The 18686-nt window shown below is 42.2% G+C and overlaps 1 protein-coding gene across 2 annotated transcripts in view; it reads left to right on the top strand.

The window, feature by feature from the left end:
• LOC143294853 (apolipoprotein B-100-like) overlaps positions 1 to 18686 on the top strand; it is a 143440-nt gene that overhangs the window by 83151 nt on the left and 41603 nt on the right. For both annotated transcript variants that reach the window (XM_076606358.1, XM_076606359.1), the window contains exon 23: positions 17678 to 17784. In XM_076606358.1, coding sequence (XP_076462473.1) covers positions 17678 to 17784 — 107 coding nt within the window. The remainder of the gene's footprint in view (positions 1 to 17677; positions 17785 to 18686) is intronic.

Raw genomic sequence — 18686 nt, 5'->3', positions numbered from 1 at the left:
GTCACGTTTGCAAACGTCTTTGTATCTCAGCTGTGGGCGGCCGATGCTTCTCTGTCCCGTGGCGAGCTCTCCATAAAGGATGCCTTTTGGGATGCGACCATCTTCCATGCGGCGAACATGGCCCAGCCAGCGCAGCCGACGCTGTCTCAGCATGGTATACATGGTCGGGAGGCCAGCGCGAGTCAGGACTTAGGTGTTCGTCACCTTGTCTTGCCAGGAGTTGCCAGGTATGCGCCGTAGGCTTCTCAGGTGGAAGGTATTGAGCCTTTTCTCCTGACGAGCATGTGTGGTCCACGTCTCACTGCCATACAGCAAGGTGCTGAGGACGCAGGCGTTGTATACAGCCATCCTTGTCTTCGTGGACAGCTTGGGATTTGTCCACATTCTTTGTGTGAGGCTACCTTCCCGATCCTCTTGTCGATCTCGATGTCAAGGGAGAGGTTGTCGGTGATAGTGGACCCAAGGTAGGTGAATTGATGGATGGCTTCAAGCTCGTAGTCATCAATGGTGATGGCTGGTGGAGATGGCGTGTCTTGGCCTAGGACATTTGTCTTCTTGAGACTGATGGTCAGACCGAAATCTTTGCAGGCCTGGGAGAAGCAGTCCATTAGTGACTGCAAGTCCTGCTGGGTGTGGGTCACAACTGCGGCATCGTCATCAAAGAGCATGTCTCTGATGAGGGCTTCGCGGACTTTTGTCCTTGCTCTGAGGCGGGCTAGATTGAAGAGCCTGCCATCTCATCTGGTCCGCAGGTAGATCCCTTCTTGCGCTGTGCTGAACACATGTCTCAAGAGAAGGGCGAAGAAGATTCCAAATAGGGTGGGGGCGAGGACACAGCCTTGTTTGACACCGCTGCCTACGTCGAAGAGCTTGGAGAGGTTACCATTAAACTGCACTGTCCCTTTCATGTTGGAGTGGAAGGACTCAACCAAGCTGTGCAGTTTGGGGGGGCAGCCAATCTTTCGAAGAGCCCTGAAAAGGCTGTCTCTGCTGACTAGGTCAAAGGCCTTGGTGAGGTCAATGAATGCGACATACAGGGGCATCCTCTGCTCTCTGCACTTCTCCTGGATTTGGCGAAGGGAGAAGATCATGTCTACCGTGGATGTCTCTGCTCGAAAACCGCACTGTGATTCCAGGTAAACGCGTTCGGCCAGTTTCTGCAGGCAAATTAGGAGGACCCGACTTTAGAGGACCCGACTTTGCCTACAATGCTGAGAAGTGAGATGCCTCTGTAGTTGTTGCAGTCGTTCCTTTCACCCTTGTTTTTGTAGAGGGTGATAATCTTGGCGTCCCTCATGTCCTGCGGTACAGCTCCCTCATTCCAGCACTGAGGACTGTGTGCAGAGGATGCAGAAGAGTATTCTTGCAGTGTTTAATGAGGACTGGGGGGAATTCTGTCGCTGCCAGGTGCCTTGCCTGGTGTCAGGCTGTTAATGGCCTTGCTGAGTTCGTCCTCAGTTGGCTCTGCGTCAAGTTCTTCCATGACCGGCATGCACTTGATGGCATCGAGGGCTGAGTTGGACACCATGTTTTCTGTGGAGTAGAGGTCAGAGTAGTGTTCTGCCCATCTCTCCATCTGCTGGTTAGGATCGTTGATTACTTCCCCAGTGGAGGATTTTAGGGGGGCAGTCTTACTCTGTGTTGGTCCCAGTGCCTTCTTGATACCATCATACATCACTCGGATGTTGCCTCTTTCAGCAGCATTCTGTATCTCTTCACTGAGCTCTGTCCAGTACTCATTTGCACATCGCCTGGCGTTAAACTGAACCTTACTCCTGGCGGCCCTGAGGATTTGCAGGTTCTTCTCACTGGGTGACCGTTTGTACTCAGTGAGTGCAGCGTGCTTGGCCTCAATACTGGGAGTCATCTCTGATGATCTGGCCTCAAACCAGTCGTGGGACTTCGCGATTTTCTTCCCAAAGGTGGCCATAGCAATGTGGTGCATGGCGTCTCGTAGCGTTTCCCATCTTTCTGTGGCAGAGTCTCTGGGCTGCAATGCATTGAATTCTCTCTCAAAGGCATCTGTGAACCGTTCTACAAGGTCTGGCCGAGACATCTTGCTGACGTCAATACGAGAGTTCCCTTGTTTCTTTGAGCAGTGGTACTTCTTTGGTTGCAGTCTGATCTTGCAGCATACCAGAGAGTGGTCCGTGTCGCAGTCTGCGCTGTGGTAAGAGCGAGTGTGGAGAAGGTTTCTGATGACAGTTCGTCTTACTAGGATCAGATCCAGTTGGTGCCAATGTTTTGAGCGTGGGTGCCTCCAGGAGACTTTGTGTTGGGGCTTAGTCTTGAAGAAGGAGTTGGTGATGCACAGTTCATGGCAGGTGCAAAACTCAAGTAGTCGCTGTCCATTCTCATTCATTTTCCCCACTCCAAAGGAACTGAGACAGGAGGGCCACGAATCGTTGTCTGCACCCACTCTGGCATTGAAGTCACCCAGGAGAACAAGTTGTTCTGTCATGGGGATGTTCCATATGGTTGATGCGAGATTTTCGTAGAACTCATCCTTGGCGTCTGGAGAGGTGGACAGTGTTGGAGCATATGCGCTGACAAGAGTGACATAGCCTTCGGAGGTGTTGAGGCAGAGAGTCAGTAGTCGTTCTGAACCGCCGCTGCCTGGTTCGATCATGTTCAGCAGGCTGTTCCTGACTGCAAAGCCTACTCCGTACTCTCTTGGGGCATCAGAGCTCTTTCCATGCCAGAAGAAGGTGTAGTCCCTCTCCTTTAGTGTTCCTGAGTCAGCTAGCTGTGTTTCCTGCAGAGTGGCAATGTCCACATTTAGTCTCTTCAGCTCGCTGTTTATGACGGTCGTCTTTCTGGCGTTGCTGATGTCTTGCAGATCTTGGGAGAGCCCAGGCATCATTGTCCAGACATTCCAACAGGCCAGTTTCATTGTTGATCCGTTTCTTGAAGTTTTCTTTTTGTCTGGTGCGGAAATTAATGACCTGCTTGTTGGATATTCTCCTAATCTTCATACACTCAAAGAAGAAGGCAGGTCGTGGCGGGACAGCACCTAACTGGCTGGGGGCTGCCCAGCTTGGGCGGGCGGTAGCTGTCCAGTGGGACGCGAGGATCCCTCCCACCGTCAGAAGCAACCCCTGGCGTCGGCTCTACGCCAGTTGAATGCTAACTTGTAACCAGTAACTGTCGCTTCACGTGTTGTTCCGACGCTAGTGCTAGTAGCGAAGCTGGAGTGTCCTCTCTAGGTTTTAGGTGCAAGGTGTTTGTGGATGGATGGACGGATATAAGCCTGGGCAATGTAATATGGAAGACAGGCTGTTGCCCATGCAGGTTGTCCCCCCTCTCCACCTCGCTGACAGATCCAAAGGAACAGCAAGGCTGTTACGTTTTGGTGCTAACGCGGCCACAGGAGCTGCCAGAAAGTGACAAAGTTTGCCATCCAACCACCTTAGGGACCTCACACCGGATTTTCTGTCAGGGTTTACTCCCTTAGCTAGGTGGCCGCAGGTAGCTCTCCAGAGCTGGCGCCCTTTGATGGGTCATTTAATTCCACCAGGGTGTCTAGCCACCCTCCTCACCATCCTCCTGAGGACTGGTGGGGGTGCTGGTTTAGTCACCAGCAATTCGACCCTGTGACAGGTAGTACTGGGATCCAGGTTACCAGTAGCAGATATATCTATCTAAACATGCATAATAATTCAGGAGTGACAGTATAAATAACACACACTCACAGACACACCCATGCATAATACACTGATACACCCATTGCACAGACACACACCCACACAATTTAATAAGTGCACACACAGAAAATGGTGGTTTTACATCAATATATACAAATTATTCATTAAAAAATGTAAAAATCAATATTATTTACACAAGAAATAAATTAGCAAAGTATCAAATTGTAAACACACTCACCTAAACAGGAGTGGACGTGTCTGGAAAGTCAGTGAGAGTCCTGGGGTCCCAGTGGAAGGTGCAGCCAGTGGGAAGTTTGTCAGATTTTTTACCCACTCATACAAGTGCTCTTGTTCTTCGTCGTCAATATCTACAGTCATCAAGTCATCTTGTCTTGCAGTATGGCAGTCACTAGTGTCACTGGCGATTTCTGTCTCAGCGTCGTAGGGGTCAGTCAGCAAAGTTTCGTCGTCACTTTCAAAATCATCATCTGGTACGAACTGAATGTCATCATCATCAGAAAAATCATCAGAGAATTCGTCATCAGTGTCAAGGAGGTCACGTTCAATGTCTGATCCTCCTCCAATTCCGACAGTCTCACACTGGGAGTACATTTGTCTTGGCCGCCATATTGGTTATGAAAAGATGACCTTTCACCCAGTCTAGAAAAGTACAGAAAACAAATCCTTTCACGCGGTTAACTGTCAAGGGGAAATAACTGAGTTTTTCCTAGTCTGATCCCTCAAGACAGCCTGATTAGTTTCCCTTTAATTGAAAACTGCTGAGTGTATGAAAAAAAAATTCCGCGATCTGCCGAATCCTACACTACGGCATGTCATTCTGAGCGGGCGGAGCGCCGGTGCCGAAGCGCCGGCACATCTCCAATGAGTTAATTGTTTCTGGGAGTGAGTTCCATAGGGTGGCACCTGAGTAAACCAAACAGGATTTGAACATATCAATTCTTGGGATTGGGATATGGAGTTTTGGGGGATTCCTTGATGAATTTACAGAGAATCGGTGTTGATGGCGCATTTCCTGTCATAATCTTGTGCATTGTTATTCCTTTGTTGTAGGAGTGAGAGAGAGAGAGAGAGAGAGAGAGAGAGAGAGAATATAAAAAGAAAAGACGAATGCGATTACCATAACGGACGGTTTACACACTTGCATATATGCATAAACATATAACTGGTTATCCCTAATGATAATGTTTTAGTGCATGCTATATGCTCTTAATAACATTTCCTGTTAAAGAATGGCATCATCATTAAGGCTGATTTACATCATTTATATATTTTCCATTTTATCAAACAAATTTTCTCGGAAAGTACTTCTGAAGTTAACACTAGTATTCATCCGTTTCAAAAAGGAAGGCAAGTTTTTACAGTATGAACCAGAACTGAAAAACGGGTTTGACATAAAGAGATCAGTTCAAAGAAGAGATAAAAAAAAAGTTTATGAAAGTGTCTGTTGCTGTTTATTGGAAAGCTACCTACAGTACCAGGAGGAGCTGCTCCAGTAACTACTTTGTGCATCAACAGAGCCTTTTTGTATTCTAGTCTCAGATACATTAGAAGAATGTTCAATTATTCATAATCATAATTGGTGGTTGAGTTGGATTTTAACAGAACTAGTTTGAGCACGTTTATACAATCTGTGTAAAGGTTTTAGAATGTTTGCGTTAGCCAAATCCCATACTATCGGAGTACAATCTACAGATAATTACAGATATAGAACACTTTTTTATCTCAAGAAGAGAAATTCATGCGTGGTGTACGCTACACAAACAATGCACGGTATGAACACACAAAAGAAGTAAAATGCTCAAATGCCAAGTTGATGTGGGACCTCACAATCATAAACACCCACTGATCACAGTCATTCAAAATCAGCATAAATGTATGCACGAAAGAAAAGATGCTTAATTAATTGCAAAATTAATATAAGCATCACATAAAATGATCACAGCCACACACATGCATAAATCAGTATCATACAAAACTAAAACATAGACATGTATATACGATTAAACCAAGCTATTTAGCAGTATTTAAAATATAATACAAAATATAAAATACACACATACGTACACATGCGCACGCGCGCGCGCACACACACACACACACACACACACACGTGCATGTGCAGACTTATCATAAGAATAGTTGTGCATTAAGATTGATCAATTATCTAAGAACTGAATTGACTGGGGTATAAACTGTTGCGGGTTCTAAGAGTTTTCAGTCTGGGAAATCGGTAGCGTTTCCCTGAAGGTAAGAGTTCATAGTATTTTGATAGTATATGGCTGTCATCGCTTATGATCTTTGTTGACTTTTGTTTCATCCGTCATTTATACAGCTTGTTCAAAGGTTCGTGTTTGACAGCAACTATTTTGCGAGACACATTTACAATTTTCCTCAATATGTTCTTGTTCTTCACTTTTAAAGTTCCATACCAGCAGATAAACGATAAAGTTAAAACTGATTCAGTGAAGCAGTGATAAAAACTCTGAAGCATTTTGGGATTGACCTGAATGTTTCTGAGCTTCTGCAAGCAGTGAATGCGAGACTGGCATTTCTTTTTTGTGACAGGTGTTGGGTGTGAAACTGAGTTTATAATCAATTATTGTTCCTAGATACTTGCATTCCCTAACTGACTTGTGTGCCATTGATAAAGAGATGAGGGAAGGGGTCGGACTTTTCCTGAAATCAGTAACCATTTCTTTCAGTTTTTTCAACATTTATATCTAAATAGTTTTTCTTACACCAAGATGAAAAGATCTCAACTTGTTCAAAATTGACAGTGTCAGAGTTAGAAAGATATTCAAGGGCAGAGTCATCAGAGATCTTCAAGGGCAGAGTCATCAGAGTATTTAATCAAAGGTGTTTCTGTACCAGCGCAGTTTACTGGTGTATAATATGAACAGGACAGGTGACAGAACTGTTCCTTGGGGGGCACCAGTTGAAGTTGATTGGATATGTGCCCGAAAAAATTTTTTTTACGAGCATGGATATTAAGAAAATGGTTTATCATAGATAGAATACTGTTTGAGGTATACTTCTAAACAGATAAGCAGCATGGTCATACCAATATAGATTATTATCAATGATGATGCAGAGTACCTCGTGCGATTTTACTTCTTCAATTTTAATTCCAGAGATAGAAATGGACGAATAGGTTGATGCTTGATGACGAATAGGTTGATGCTTTCTTGTAATTTTGATTTCAATACATTTATGGGTGAATGATTGATATAAACTTATTTGTCGTCAGCAAATAAACCACAAACCATAGTTTGATACAAATAGAGATCATTAATGTATGATTAGAATAATAATGGACCAATGATAGACTCTTGGGGTACACCATACCTTATTGTCTTTTAATCTGAATCAGGAATGCTGACTAACAGTTTTTTGTTTGAAAAAGATATGAAACGAGCTGAATAGTATCTTCTTACAATCCATATATAGCTGCTTTATTTCAAAAGAGGATGATCAACGACATCAAAACTATATAAAAAAAATCCCTCTTATTGATATTTAAAAGCCATTTATCAACCATTCGTGTTAGCACTGTGTGGCAGGAATGATTTTCCTTGAAACCATATTGTTTTGGGTGAATCAAATGTAATTCATTCAAATAGGAAAGTATATGTTTTACGCGATTTTCAATGGTTTTTATAATAATAATGATAATAATAATGTACATTTATATAGCGCCCTTTCTAAGAGCACGACCCCCCTAGGGAAGAGGTCGAGAACTGTTTTAAAACCTAACACCCAACCCAGTTCACCTGACAACACAAACACAGAATACAGATATTTCTCTTCCACACAAAATTTATTCTCTTCCGCTCTGTCTATCCCACTCACGCAACCTTAGACACACAGCCTATGCTTGCAAAAAACAACAACAAAAGCAACCGTATACCATAACTATAAAAAAAGAAATAAACAGAAGTCGCATACAAAACTACCGATTCTCCCAAATGTTCTCGAAAGCAATTTTCCACACACACACACACTCAAGAAGACAAACCACCAAAAACCAGGACTGGTACACAGATATTCACGCTTTAGACTTTGGCGGCTTCAGGAAGTTTTCCTCTTAAAAGAAAAAAAAGAAGAAAAAACAAAAACTGACACACGGCATCAAACGAACTTCGGCGGACACGTTGAGCAGGTCCGACCAAAGGCACAAGCCCCCAGTCAAAGGCCTAGGTGCCAGGACTCAGCATACAGTGCCAAGCAAAGGACCAGGCTGCAAGTCAAAAGGCCCGGAACACAGGACACCAGTCACGGGGCAGGAGGGGCCGAAGACCCAGGACGCCAGTCACGGCCGGGGAAAAGGAGGGGGCGAAGACCCAGGACGCCAGTCACAAGCATGGGACCCAGGGCACAGGACACTGGCTGGGCGGGACGAAGATCTGGGTTATCAGACGAAAGGCCCGGGACCCAGGACACAGCGAGAGCTGCCACATGTAGCGTACACTAACGACTACCACAAAGACACGACGACGACGAAGACAGACGAAGAAACACAGAAGTGGCTCCCAAGGACACAGGCGGCCCTCACTTCAAATGGTGCGAAGACGTCGGGGTAGCTACCCCACCAACAATGGAGACGACCCGTACACTACGGCAGTCGGGCTGCAAAAGCCTCGAATATTGTTGCTGGCCAACAATATTTCATATTCGCTCAGGTGAACTGAGTGACATGCACGTGGCTCGTGCGCAGTCCGAGAATTTTACCTGAACTGAAGGATGGGAAGAGGAGGAAACGTGAAAGGAGAGGGTGGAGAAAAACGAAGACGGGCCACACGCCCCAACTGTCGTCACAAGTTGTGACACACATGAAAGAAAAATATTACAAGTTACATGAAGCATTCATGACCACTCTTTCTCAAACCCCCTCCCCCCTAAAAAGTAGTCATTCGTGGAAATATATTTCGCATTTAGTAGTTCGATAGAAACATTTATAAAGGTTATGCATGGACCTGTGGCTTGTATGGGGAGGGTGGTTGGGAGAAAGAAAATCAGATTCAATGAATAGTTTGATGGTGAATGCAAACAAAGAAGATTGTAGCTAGACGGCTTCTGAAGAGTTTTCAGAGGGCGAAATCACAGGAACACAAAGTCTAACAGAAAGAAGCTTAAGTTAAAGAAAGAAAAGAGTATGTTCTTCTTCTTCTTGTTGAATAACTGCCCGCCTTCAACTAGTTGAAGATTCTGGCATAATAATTTGGGGGGGGAGGGGAGGGAGTTCCGGTTTGCTGCTCTGTAGGAAATGCAGTCAGTGCTGGCCTATCGCGGGGGAGGGGTCGAGGGGGGGAGGGGGGGGGGGCGAAGGGAGAGAGATAAAAAAGAGAAAATGTGATGAAAACAATATTAGGAAACTAAAGGAATCAGTTTATAATCCTAAGCTATTTTGGTCAGCAATAAAAGCTGTCAACAGGAAAGTAACAATTCACAATGAAATCAGACAGCAACAGTGGTGCGATCATTTTTTCAAGGTATTTAAAGACTACCCACAAAGATGTTGAAACTAACGGACTAGAGGCTGAAGACAGTGAAGAACCCCTGTTTACTAATCCAGTCACCAAAGAGGAAGTTAATGATAGCATAAAACATTTGAAAAGTGGAAAAAGCGCTGTTCCAGACAAAATCGTGGATGAAATGCTTAAAAACGCATATTCAGCAATGATAGACTTTTTGGTAACAATATTATTGTTATTTTGACACTGGAGTATTTCCCTAAGTCCATAATAGTGGCAGTTCACAAAAAAGGGAGACACAAATAATCCAGACAATTACAGAGGAGTAACGCTAACTAAGCAAATTTTATAATCATATATTGAACAAAAGACTAACTAAATGAACAGAAAATGAAGAAAAGATAATAGAAGAGCAGGTTCCAAAATATGTTCTCCAGAATGTAAAACTATATGTCATTTTTGCTGACTTCAGGAAAGCGTTTGACTCTGTCAGCCGAAATATCATGTGGAATGTATTGAAGAAAAATTGTATCAATGGGAAAATTTACAAAGCTCCCCGGGGAGTTTACGATTTAATAATTTCGTTTGTTTGTGAAAAAGGTGAAAACTCTGACATTTTTGATTGCCCTTGTCGCGGTAGACAAGGGTATTTACTGAGTCCCCTGTTATTTTCATTTTCATTAATGAGTTGGCTGTAGAAATTAGTGGAAGAGGCATACATGGTATACAAATGATTCAGGAGGCTGTTGAAGTTTCTTTATGTTGTCTGCAGATGATGTCATTCTTCAGTCAGATACTATTGTTGGTCCACAGAACCAGCTGACTATTCTAAATGAGGAAGCTGACCACTGTCAACTTCAATAAAACAAATGTTATGTTTTTTTAGAATGGGTGGGCATATCAAAATATGCAAAATGGTGGTATGGAAATTTTGAAGTAAATGTGACAAACTGTTATAAATATCTTGGAATGACATTCACTACAGAGTTAAGTCTTAATACAGGTTGGGAAGAAATGTGTAGAAAAGTGAAGAAAGGTGCGATTGAAATCCTTAGGCCACTGAAAAAGCAGAATTCAAATGAGCCATCGATATTTTGAAAGCTATTTGATACTCAAGTTGAACCCATCTTAACATATACAGCAGAAATATGGGGGATGTACGATAATAGCCAAATGTCCATGCGTTTGCCATTAAGCGTTTCCTAACTGTTCCTTTACACTCTAACAGAATAGTATGCGGCGAAAATGGTAGATACCCTTTATATATTCGTACATGTTTAAAAATGAATTGAATATTGGTTAAATGGTTAATACTGTTGAAATTGCCTATGACAGTATCATGTAGATAAGTATATGCAATGTTATTTCAGCAGCACGAGAACTGGCAGTGTAAGAAACTACTTACTGAAAATGGGTTTGGCATTGTTTGGTTAAGTCAGGAAGTAGGGGATTATAACACATAAACTGATATGTATATTGCAACAAAACTGGCACACTCAAATGGAACAGAATGAAAAGTATACTTAGTTTCTTTCTTTTGAAAGTAATTTACAGCCTGAAAAATATCTGTTTGTTATAACACATAAATGGTCAGATTTCGAATGAGAACTCTGGATTTGAATGCAAATAAAACCTGGCAGGCACAGCAGAAAACAGTGCCTTTCCAGTGTGTAAAAAAATTCTGCTGAAGACTAATCCCACTTTATGTTTAAACTTGAAGCATACGAACCCTTTAGACAGAAGTGTAACCTGTTTAATGCAGCTATTATCAGAAGACAAAGCTTGGTTGATGTGTTGGCAGCTCAAAATAAAGAAGTAATCAGCTACATGGCCAAATACATTGCTGAATTTAGAAAATTTTCGATTGCAGTTTGAAAACATTACGCTTATACTTCACACATGTTAACTCTTGCTTCTTACTAATGTGCCTTGATGGTTTATATGCTGAGCAGTTACGATACATATAATGTCAGAGCCTATTTTGATCTATTTTGTTCTTACATTAATAATGATATGCATAATACGATGAGCAGCTGTTGTCTATATGTGTAAAATAGTGCTTGAGGTACTTTTTGTTCTGTGTGAATGCTTATTTTTCTTTGACAATACCCATGAAATAGTGAACCCCATTTCATTATAGCATTTTTGCTGATGACAATAAACAGTTTCAGTTCAATGTTCTCTCTCTCTCTCTCTCTCTCTCTCTCTCTCACACACACACACACACACACACACACACACACACACACACACAATTTAATCTGGATGTATATTATGTTTGAAAATAAGTGAAATACCGGTGTCACGTCCAAAATCGTTCCCACCTCCCGTAGTTCCCTGGGGGACTTGTCAGTGTCCCAAATCGTCCCCCGGGGGACTTGTCAGTGTCTTAAATTGTCCCCCGGTGGTCACTTTAGTGACATGAAACGTCCCCTGGGGGAAGTTCTGGGACGTCCACGCCATGCTGGTTCGGTGCCCCCCGACTTTCCTCGAAAATCTGTAACAAAACGTCCCCGTCCCCTCCCCACACACACACAAAAACTTTGATAAACTCCTTCTACATACGGTTTGCAACAATAAGTGTGTGTGTGTGTGTGTGTGTGTGTGCGCGCGCGCGCAAATGCATACATGTGTGTATGTATTTGAGTGTGTGTAAAAATGTGAATGTGTGTGTATGTGTAAGTGTGCACTTGTGTTCATGACACAGTATGTGTGTGTCGTGTGTGTGTGCACGTGCCCACGTGAGGCTATCTTTGCGTAATAATTTATGTGGGAGTATTTCTCCGCGCACGAGCGCGAATGCGTCTGTATAGACCACCTGCCAAAGTTCGCCCCATTTTGAATTAAGTTGGGGGCATGGGGTTGTTGTTTTTTTGTTGTTGTTTTTTTGATGTAATCTAAACCGTTTGAGGCTACGGATTTACGCGCGAGTACGATCATCGAAAAACGAACCAGCCACACATACAGGTGCCCCTTGATTTTCGCAACGATCGATCCTTGGGTCTCTCAAATTTATATATTTTTCGTAGATTTACGGAAAAATCTCATCTTGGTGCGGTCCGGGGGTTGGGTAGGGAGGCGTTGTTCTGGGCTAACCCATATTGACCCAATCCCTCCCCCACCTCTCCCTCTCCCCGTCCACCACAAATTTATGAATGCAAAGGCGGGATAGCTTCCACTGAAGCTCCTCTATAATGATATATGCCGGAAGGGAATGAATGAATGAAAGGCCTAGATAAATAAATAAATAGACAAGTCTAGTGTATTGGAAGCAGTGAGGAGGGGAATCTGTAGGTCATCTCTGTGTTCCCCCAGCTCTATGTTCCCCAAAATTTACATTTTGTAGGTCTTTGCTATACCAAGTGAATGTTTCTTCAGGTCAGTGTTCCCCCAGGTCTATGGCCACTGATGACCACTGTTGACCACAACCCCATAGTGTTCAGATTGCGTTATTTGTCGCGTTTTTGCCTTGTGATGTCTTAATGGGTTTTTATGACCACTGCCTGACTACTGTTGAAAACTGCTGACCTTTGTGTTCAAATTGCACTACTCTGTGATGATTATACAATTCTTGGCAGAATTTTGACAATTAGCTGACCATTACTTTTCGCTGATCATTCTTGACCATTACTAACCACGCTGACCACCTCGCAAAAGTGGTCAGATTGCGGGTTTTTTAATTTTTTTTATTGTTTATTGAGTTTTGGGTTTTTTGCACGTTTGTGTTTTAATATGACGCCTTGGAATTTTTTGACTGCTAACTGTTGACCACAATTGACTGCTGACTATTCAGAGTGTATCATTTATGACAGTTATTGACTATTGGGACTTCTGGATAGAATTTGACTTAACTTGCCACTATTGACTACTGCTGATCATTGCTGACCATTACTAACCACAACTGACCACCATACAAAAGTCTACAAAATGTGGGCATTTTAGCATCTACTTGGTTTTACGATTCATTGACCAGTACTGACTCTTTGTCAAAAGTATGCAGCTTGCATTATGTTAACGTCTGTTTTGCATTATGTGTTCTTTCTTATGCAATATTTGTACTTTTTCATGTGCTTTGATCGCTTACCACTGCTGACCGGTGACTACTGACCACTACCCAAAAGTGTATGAGGAAACAGGTACAGACCTGGGGAATTTAGACATACTGGAACTGGGGGAAAGTAGACATTCTCCCGGAATCTCTACAATGAAGATGAAAGGCGTGCGGAGAACCAGGGGTAGGGTAGTGATGGGTGTGTGGGCGGAGGGAGGTTGGAAAGAGTGAAGTGAAAACTGCTGATTTGGGAAAAAAAAGCACACATGCACGCGCGCACGCACACACACACACACACACACACACACACACACACACCAGTTCCCATGACATACACACAAACACATATACATGCACGTACATACTTTCACAGTTTCGCCGCCGTTTTGTGATCACACATGTCTACAGGCGTAGCAAAATGGGCGTGTGTGTGTGTGTGTGTGTGTGTGTGTGTGTGTGTGTACATAAATTATATACACATACTCTATAGAATTTAATAGACAGATTTTTACACACACACACACACACACACACACACACACACACACACACACACACACACATACGCGTGCGCGCGCGCAAAGCCGAAACATTGGTGAAGTCAGGGGTGGGGGTGAGGTTTGGGGACCGAAACAGCATGGGGAGGACGTCCCAGAATGTCCCCCGTGGGATGTTTCAGATTCCCGAAAAGCCCCCCAGGGGACGATTTAGGACACTGACAAGTCTCCTGGGGGACCTATGGAAGGGGTGGGGGGTGGGAGGAGGGGCAATTCGGTACGTTACACCGAGAACGTGGACTGCGTCAGATGGAATTGTTCCTTTCAAGCATGCAACTTTTAGTTCGGCGAATATTCATTTCTAATGAAAAACATGAAATATTTGGATTGATATATGTTAATATGCCTACTGGTAACATTAAACAAGAGCTCGCTTATTCACCCACACAGCAGTCAGTCAGTGGATGAGATGTATAAACATCGAGGATTTATTTTACTGACTTGAGTAAGAAAGATACTGCGTCAAACTAACTTCCGAAGCTACACATTGCCTCGAAAGCCCGCAATACTAGCAAACTATTTCTACCGTCTGATGAGCATAAATAAACAGCGGAATTATGTTACACACTTGTTCTTTCAGAACTGTGAAAAAACAAGGGGAATCCCCAAAAGTACGCGTTATTCTGCATTTCCGAAACTGTTCCATTTCATTTTACATGGGTTAATTTGTGACGTCAGTCAGCCATGGCACGCCAACTTTCATGGTTAATATACCAACCTGCCATCCCTTTGTGTCAACTGAATGGAGTAATCTATACTGCAACAGCTATTTTTAGAGGTCGCAACAGCCAAAACACCCTTTGGTACCTCGAAACATTGCTGTTTGCTAGGCGTTTGTGATGTAATTGCACTTGGCCCCCAAACGATATGAAAAAAGCACATAATATAGATTTTGTAGCTGTTAAAAAGATATATATGTATGTGTGTGTGTGTATAAAAACAAAAAGCGTTTAATGTTTCTTTCAAAGCTACTTATTGCGTGTTTTACAGACTTCAGTACTTGGACAAAAACAGTAAAATATGGGAGGGGGGGTATATCTGATTGTGGTAAAATTACAGTAGTTCTTTCACAAACTAGTTCTTAAACTTAGACAGTCTACCACATCTTTTATGGTGTTTGGTGAAACTGATAGATTTCCCATGTGTCTATGTAAAAACAAGAATGCTAGCATGTTGGTTTAAGATAGTTACAAACTAAGGTACTTCAGTGGTATTATCTTCTGTTTACAAACGCCTTTTCAATTCATACACTACCAACATACATCAGAATCAATACCTGAAAAGTATTGAAACCCCCCAGAATGAAATTAGATTAAGCAGTTTCTTGTTGAATCAACATTTTGATGTATATTTCACATGGTTTAAAGAGCAAGTTAAACGTTGTTTAAAGGATGATTTTTTGCAAGACTGTTATAGACTTTTGTAGATAACGATAATATATGTATTAATTACAGGGTGTGTAAACTTTGTTTTGGTCAAGATGTATATTTTACAGTGTTACCAAATAATTGTGTGATTGAATTAGCCTGTTAATGAACGGCTTTTGACAATTTACCCAGAAATGAAATAATCTGAAAAGTTTTCCACAAAAGATATTGCTGATGAATTTAATTATTTGTTTCTGTGTCACTTTATTGACATCAGACAAAAGAGTTTGTTTACATACTATAGTACCCACCCGAACTCAATAAGCTTCTGCTTATTGGTTTGTTTTTTTTGGTTTTTTTTTGGTTTTTTTTTTTTTTTAAGAAGAAAGAAAGGGAATCTGTTAACATTGAAATCCTTTAACATTTCCACACGTATTTCTTTTCGACAGAACTTCGTTCATTGATTGGGGAAAATAATCAAGCACTATGGGAAATTTACATGTTCTAATGTTGATTTGTATACAGTTGTTTCTGTTATTATTTGGTTACTTAGTAAGGAAAACTGACTTGTTCATTTGTATTTGCTTGTTTGCCAGAGTTATAATTTTTGTTTGTTTTTGACTTGCCTTGCAATTGCTTTTGGTTGTATGATTATGGAAATACCCAGGAATTCAAATATTTGTCATGATTCATTCTGAGAATCACTATGCTCCGCTTCTGCTTCGAAGGTTACGAATATTATAAGGTTATGAATGATATAACTTTTGAATTTGAAGGCTATAATATATGGTATGATTTTGAAGGTCATGGTGTTCTGTTTCAGTCTGAAAATTCTGAACGTTGTATGATTTCTATTTGAAGGTCGTGATGTTCCTTTTTGGTCATAATGTTCGGGGGGTCATTCGTATGTATCATGACGGGCACAATAGCAAAGTGGTCTAGTATTGGACTTTCAATCTCATTGAAGGTCCCCGGTTCGAATCTCGGTAAATCCGCCTGTTGGGTAAAGGGTAATAATAATTATAGTAATCAGTATTTAGATAGCGCTGAATCTTGTGCAGAGACAAATCAAAGTGCTTTCACACCACACGCATGCAACAAAATTTAAAAAAAACGAAGGGGCAGGGAAGGGAGGCCATCTTGGGAAGAGGTGGGTTTTAAGGCCAGACTTGAAAGAGCAAAGTGCGGAGACCTGACGAAGCGAAGAGGGAACTCATTCCAAATGCAAGGTCCAGAGACAGAGAAAGAGCGGCGGCCGACAGTGGAGTGTTTGGGTATGCGTAGACAGAGTGGATCCGAAGCCGATCGTAGAGAGCGAGATGTGGTGTAGATATGAAGGCAGCTACAGTGATAGGAAGGGGCAGATTTGTGAATACGTTTATAACAAAGAGTGCAGATCCTGTACTTTATTCTGTGTGAGACAGGGAGCCAATGGAGATGTTGTATAAGAGGAGTGATGTGCTCAGATCTTTTCTTTCTGAGGATGAGTCGGGCAGCAGAGCTTTGTTTGCGCTGGAGGGACTGGAGGGATGAAGCAGGCAAACCAGGCAAAAGAGAGTTGCAGTAGTCGAGTCGAGAGAGAATGAGAGAATCAACAAGTCTAGATGTTGCATCAGTGGACAGATATTTCCGAATGGAACTGATGCGCTGTAATTGACAGTAGCGGGACTGACAGGTCTGGCTGATAAATTTCTGCATAGACATTTTGTTGTCAAGTACAACGCCGAGGTTCCTGCCTGGGCTGGAAGGAGGGATGGATGTACTGCCAAGTTTGATTGTGTCAATTGTGATGGAAGGGAGTTTTTGTTTAGTTCCTATGATTATTGCTTCAGTTTTGTCCGCGTTCAATTGTAACTTATTTAGAGTCTTCCAGGAAGCAGTCGGATGTTTCTTGTAAGAGCGAGGACAAATTTTCAGGGGTATCGCTTTTCTGAAGTTGTGTTATCGGCATAAGAATGATGTCTAACCTGTGAGACTCCGTGTTCGATTTTAACGGCTTCAGATTTTAAAGGGTGGAAATTTTTCCGATCTCCCAGGTACATATATGTAGGCCTGCTAGTGCCTGGACCCCATTCATTAAAGATCCTGTGATCCATGCCAGCTTTCGGTGGCGTATGGAAACAAGTACATACCCAGCATGCACACCCCCGAAATCGGGGTATGGCTGCCTGCAAGGCTGTGTAAATAGACAAAACGGTCATACACAATTATTTCCGTATGAGTGTATATGTGTGTGTGACTGAAACCTGATTGAATGACACATGAGACGAATGATGAGCACCCAATGGCAGCTGTTAGTCGGCTCTACCCAGGTTGGCAGTCTGTTGTGCAACTGTTTCCGTGTTTGTAAAGCGTCTTCGACCGAGGATAGGCGCTGTATAAGTATCCATATCATCATCATCATCATAATCATCATTTCATTCTGGAAGCTGTGATAATCCATTTCAGTTTGTGCTGTTTTCAGTCCGGAACGTCGTATTGTACTGTTTCATTCCTTTTCAGCGTGAAAGCCATAATTGTATTCCGTTTAGTTCTGAGGGTAATAATGAATGGTTTCATGTTAAAGGTCACAACATCACCCTGACAAACCAGATCACAGCCAACTTCACATGGGCCTCACGACGCTCCAAGCTGTTCTGGACCTATGGTCTGGGGACACCCAACGTCTCCACCGTAAGGCCACTAAGGAGTCTGGAAAAACAGTCGTTTGATTTCTTGTCCAATACCAGTCTCGTGTTTGTCATTGTTGTCGTTGTTATTTTTTCCTTCATCGTTTTGTTCTTTTTCTTCTTGTTCTCCTCCTCCTTTTCTTTTTGTTTCCTTTCTCCTTTTATACCTGCTTTGTTTTCTCAAGTTATCGTTTTACTCTTTTCTACTCCCCATTATTTTTCTGCTCTTTGTCTCCCATTCCCATTCTCTCTGTCCCTGTCTCTATATCTCTGTCTCTCTCCCTCCAAGAAATTTTTTAAATGCAGATAAATACAATGATCAATGAAAATGGATAGGCATTCAAAATACACCGCAACATGGTTTCGATTAGGGATTTTCTACTTCGTCTTCGTTATCGTGAGTTCAGTGCCTGTGATCTTATTTGTCCCTTATGTATATGTGATAAAGAAACAGAATTTCACTTTTTGCTATGTTGTCCTGCTTATAAAGTCCTCAGACATCAGTTAATTCCACAAAATTATTGCACACACCCAAATTTATTTCAGCTTGTTCTGCTGGTGTCATCGACAAAGAAAACGATTATAAAACAGTTTGCTATTTACTTGTATAAAGATTCAAAATACACAATGCATTGTACGGTTAATGATTAATAGTTATGCACCATTACTGACACGCATTGTTATTAATTTGACTTTACTGTTGTGAATTGTTCGTTCACTGTACCCCTTCATATCTGTATCTCTCACCCTCCTTCACGCTCTTTCTATTTCTTCTATTTTTGACTCACTTGTGCAAACAATGTGAGTCTGTGTAATAACCCTGTGTTCGGTTGTGTGTGTGTGTGTGTGTGTGTGTGTGTGTGTGTTATAAAATTTAACATCGTCATTTTCTCTTGAAATACTTTG

This window comes from Babylonia areolata, chromosome 20, assembly GCF_041734735.1.
Source record: "Babylonia areolata isolate BAREFJ2019XMU chromosome 20, ASM4173473v1, whole genome shotgun sequence".
NCBI classification, from domain to species: Eukaryota; Metazoa; Mollusca; class Gastropoda; order Neogastropoda; family Buccinidae; genus Babylonia; species Babylonia areolata.
The sequence above is the reverse complement of the archived record's forward strand: the minus strand, read 5'-3'. Positions and strand labels throughout refer to the sequence as shown.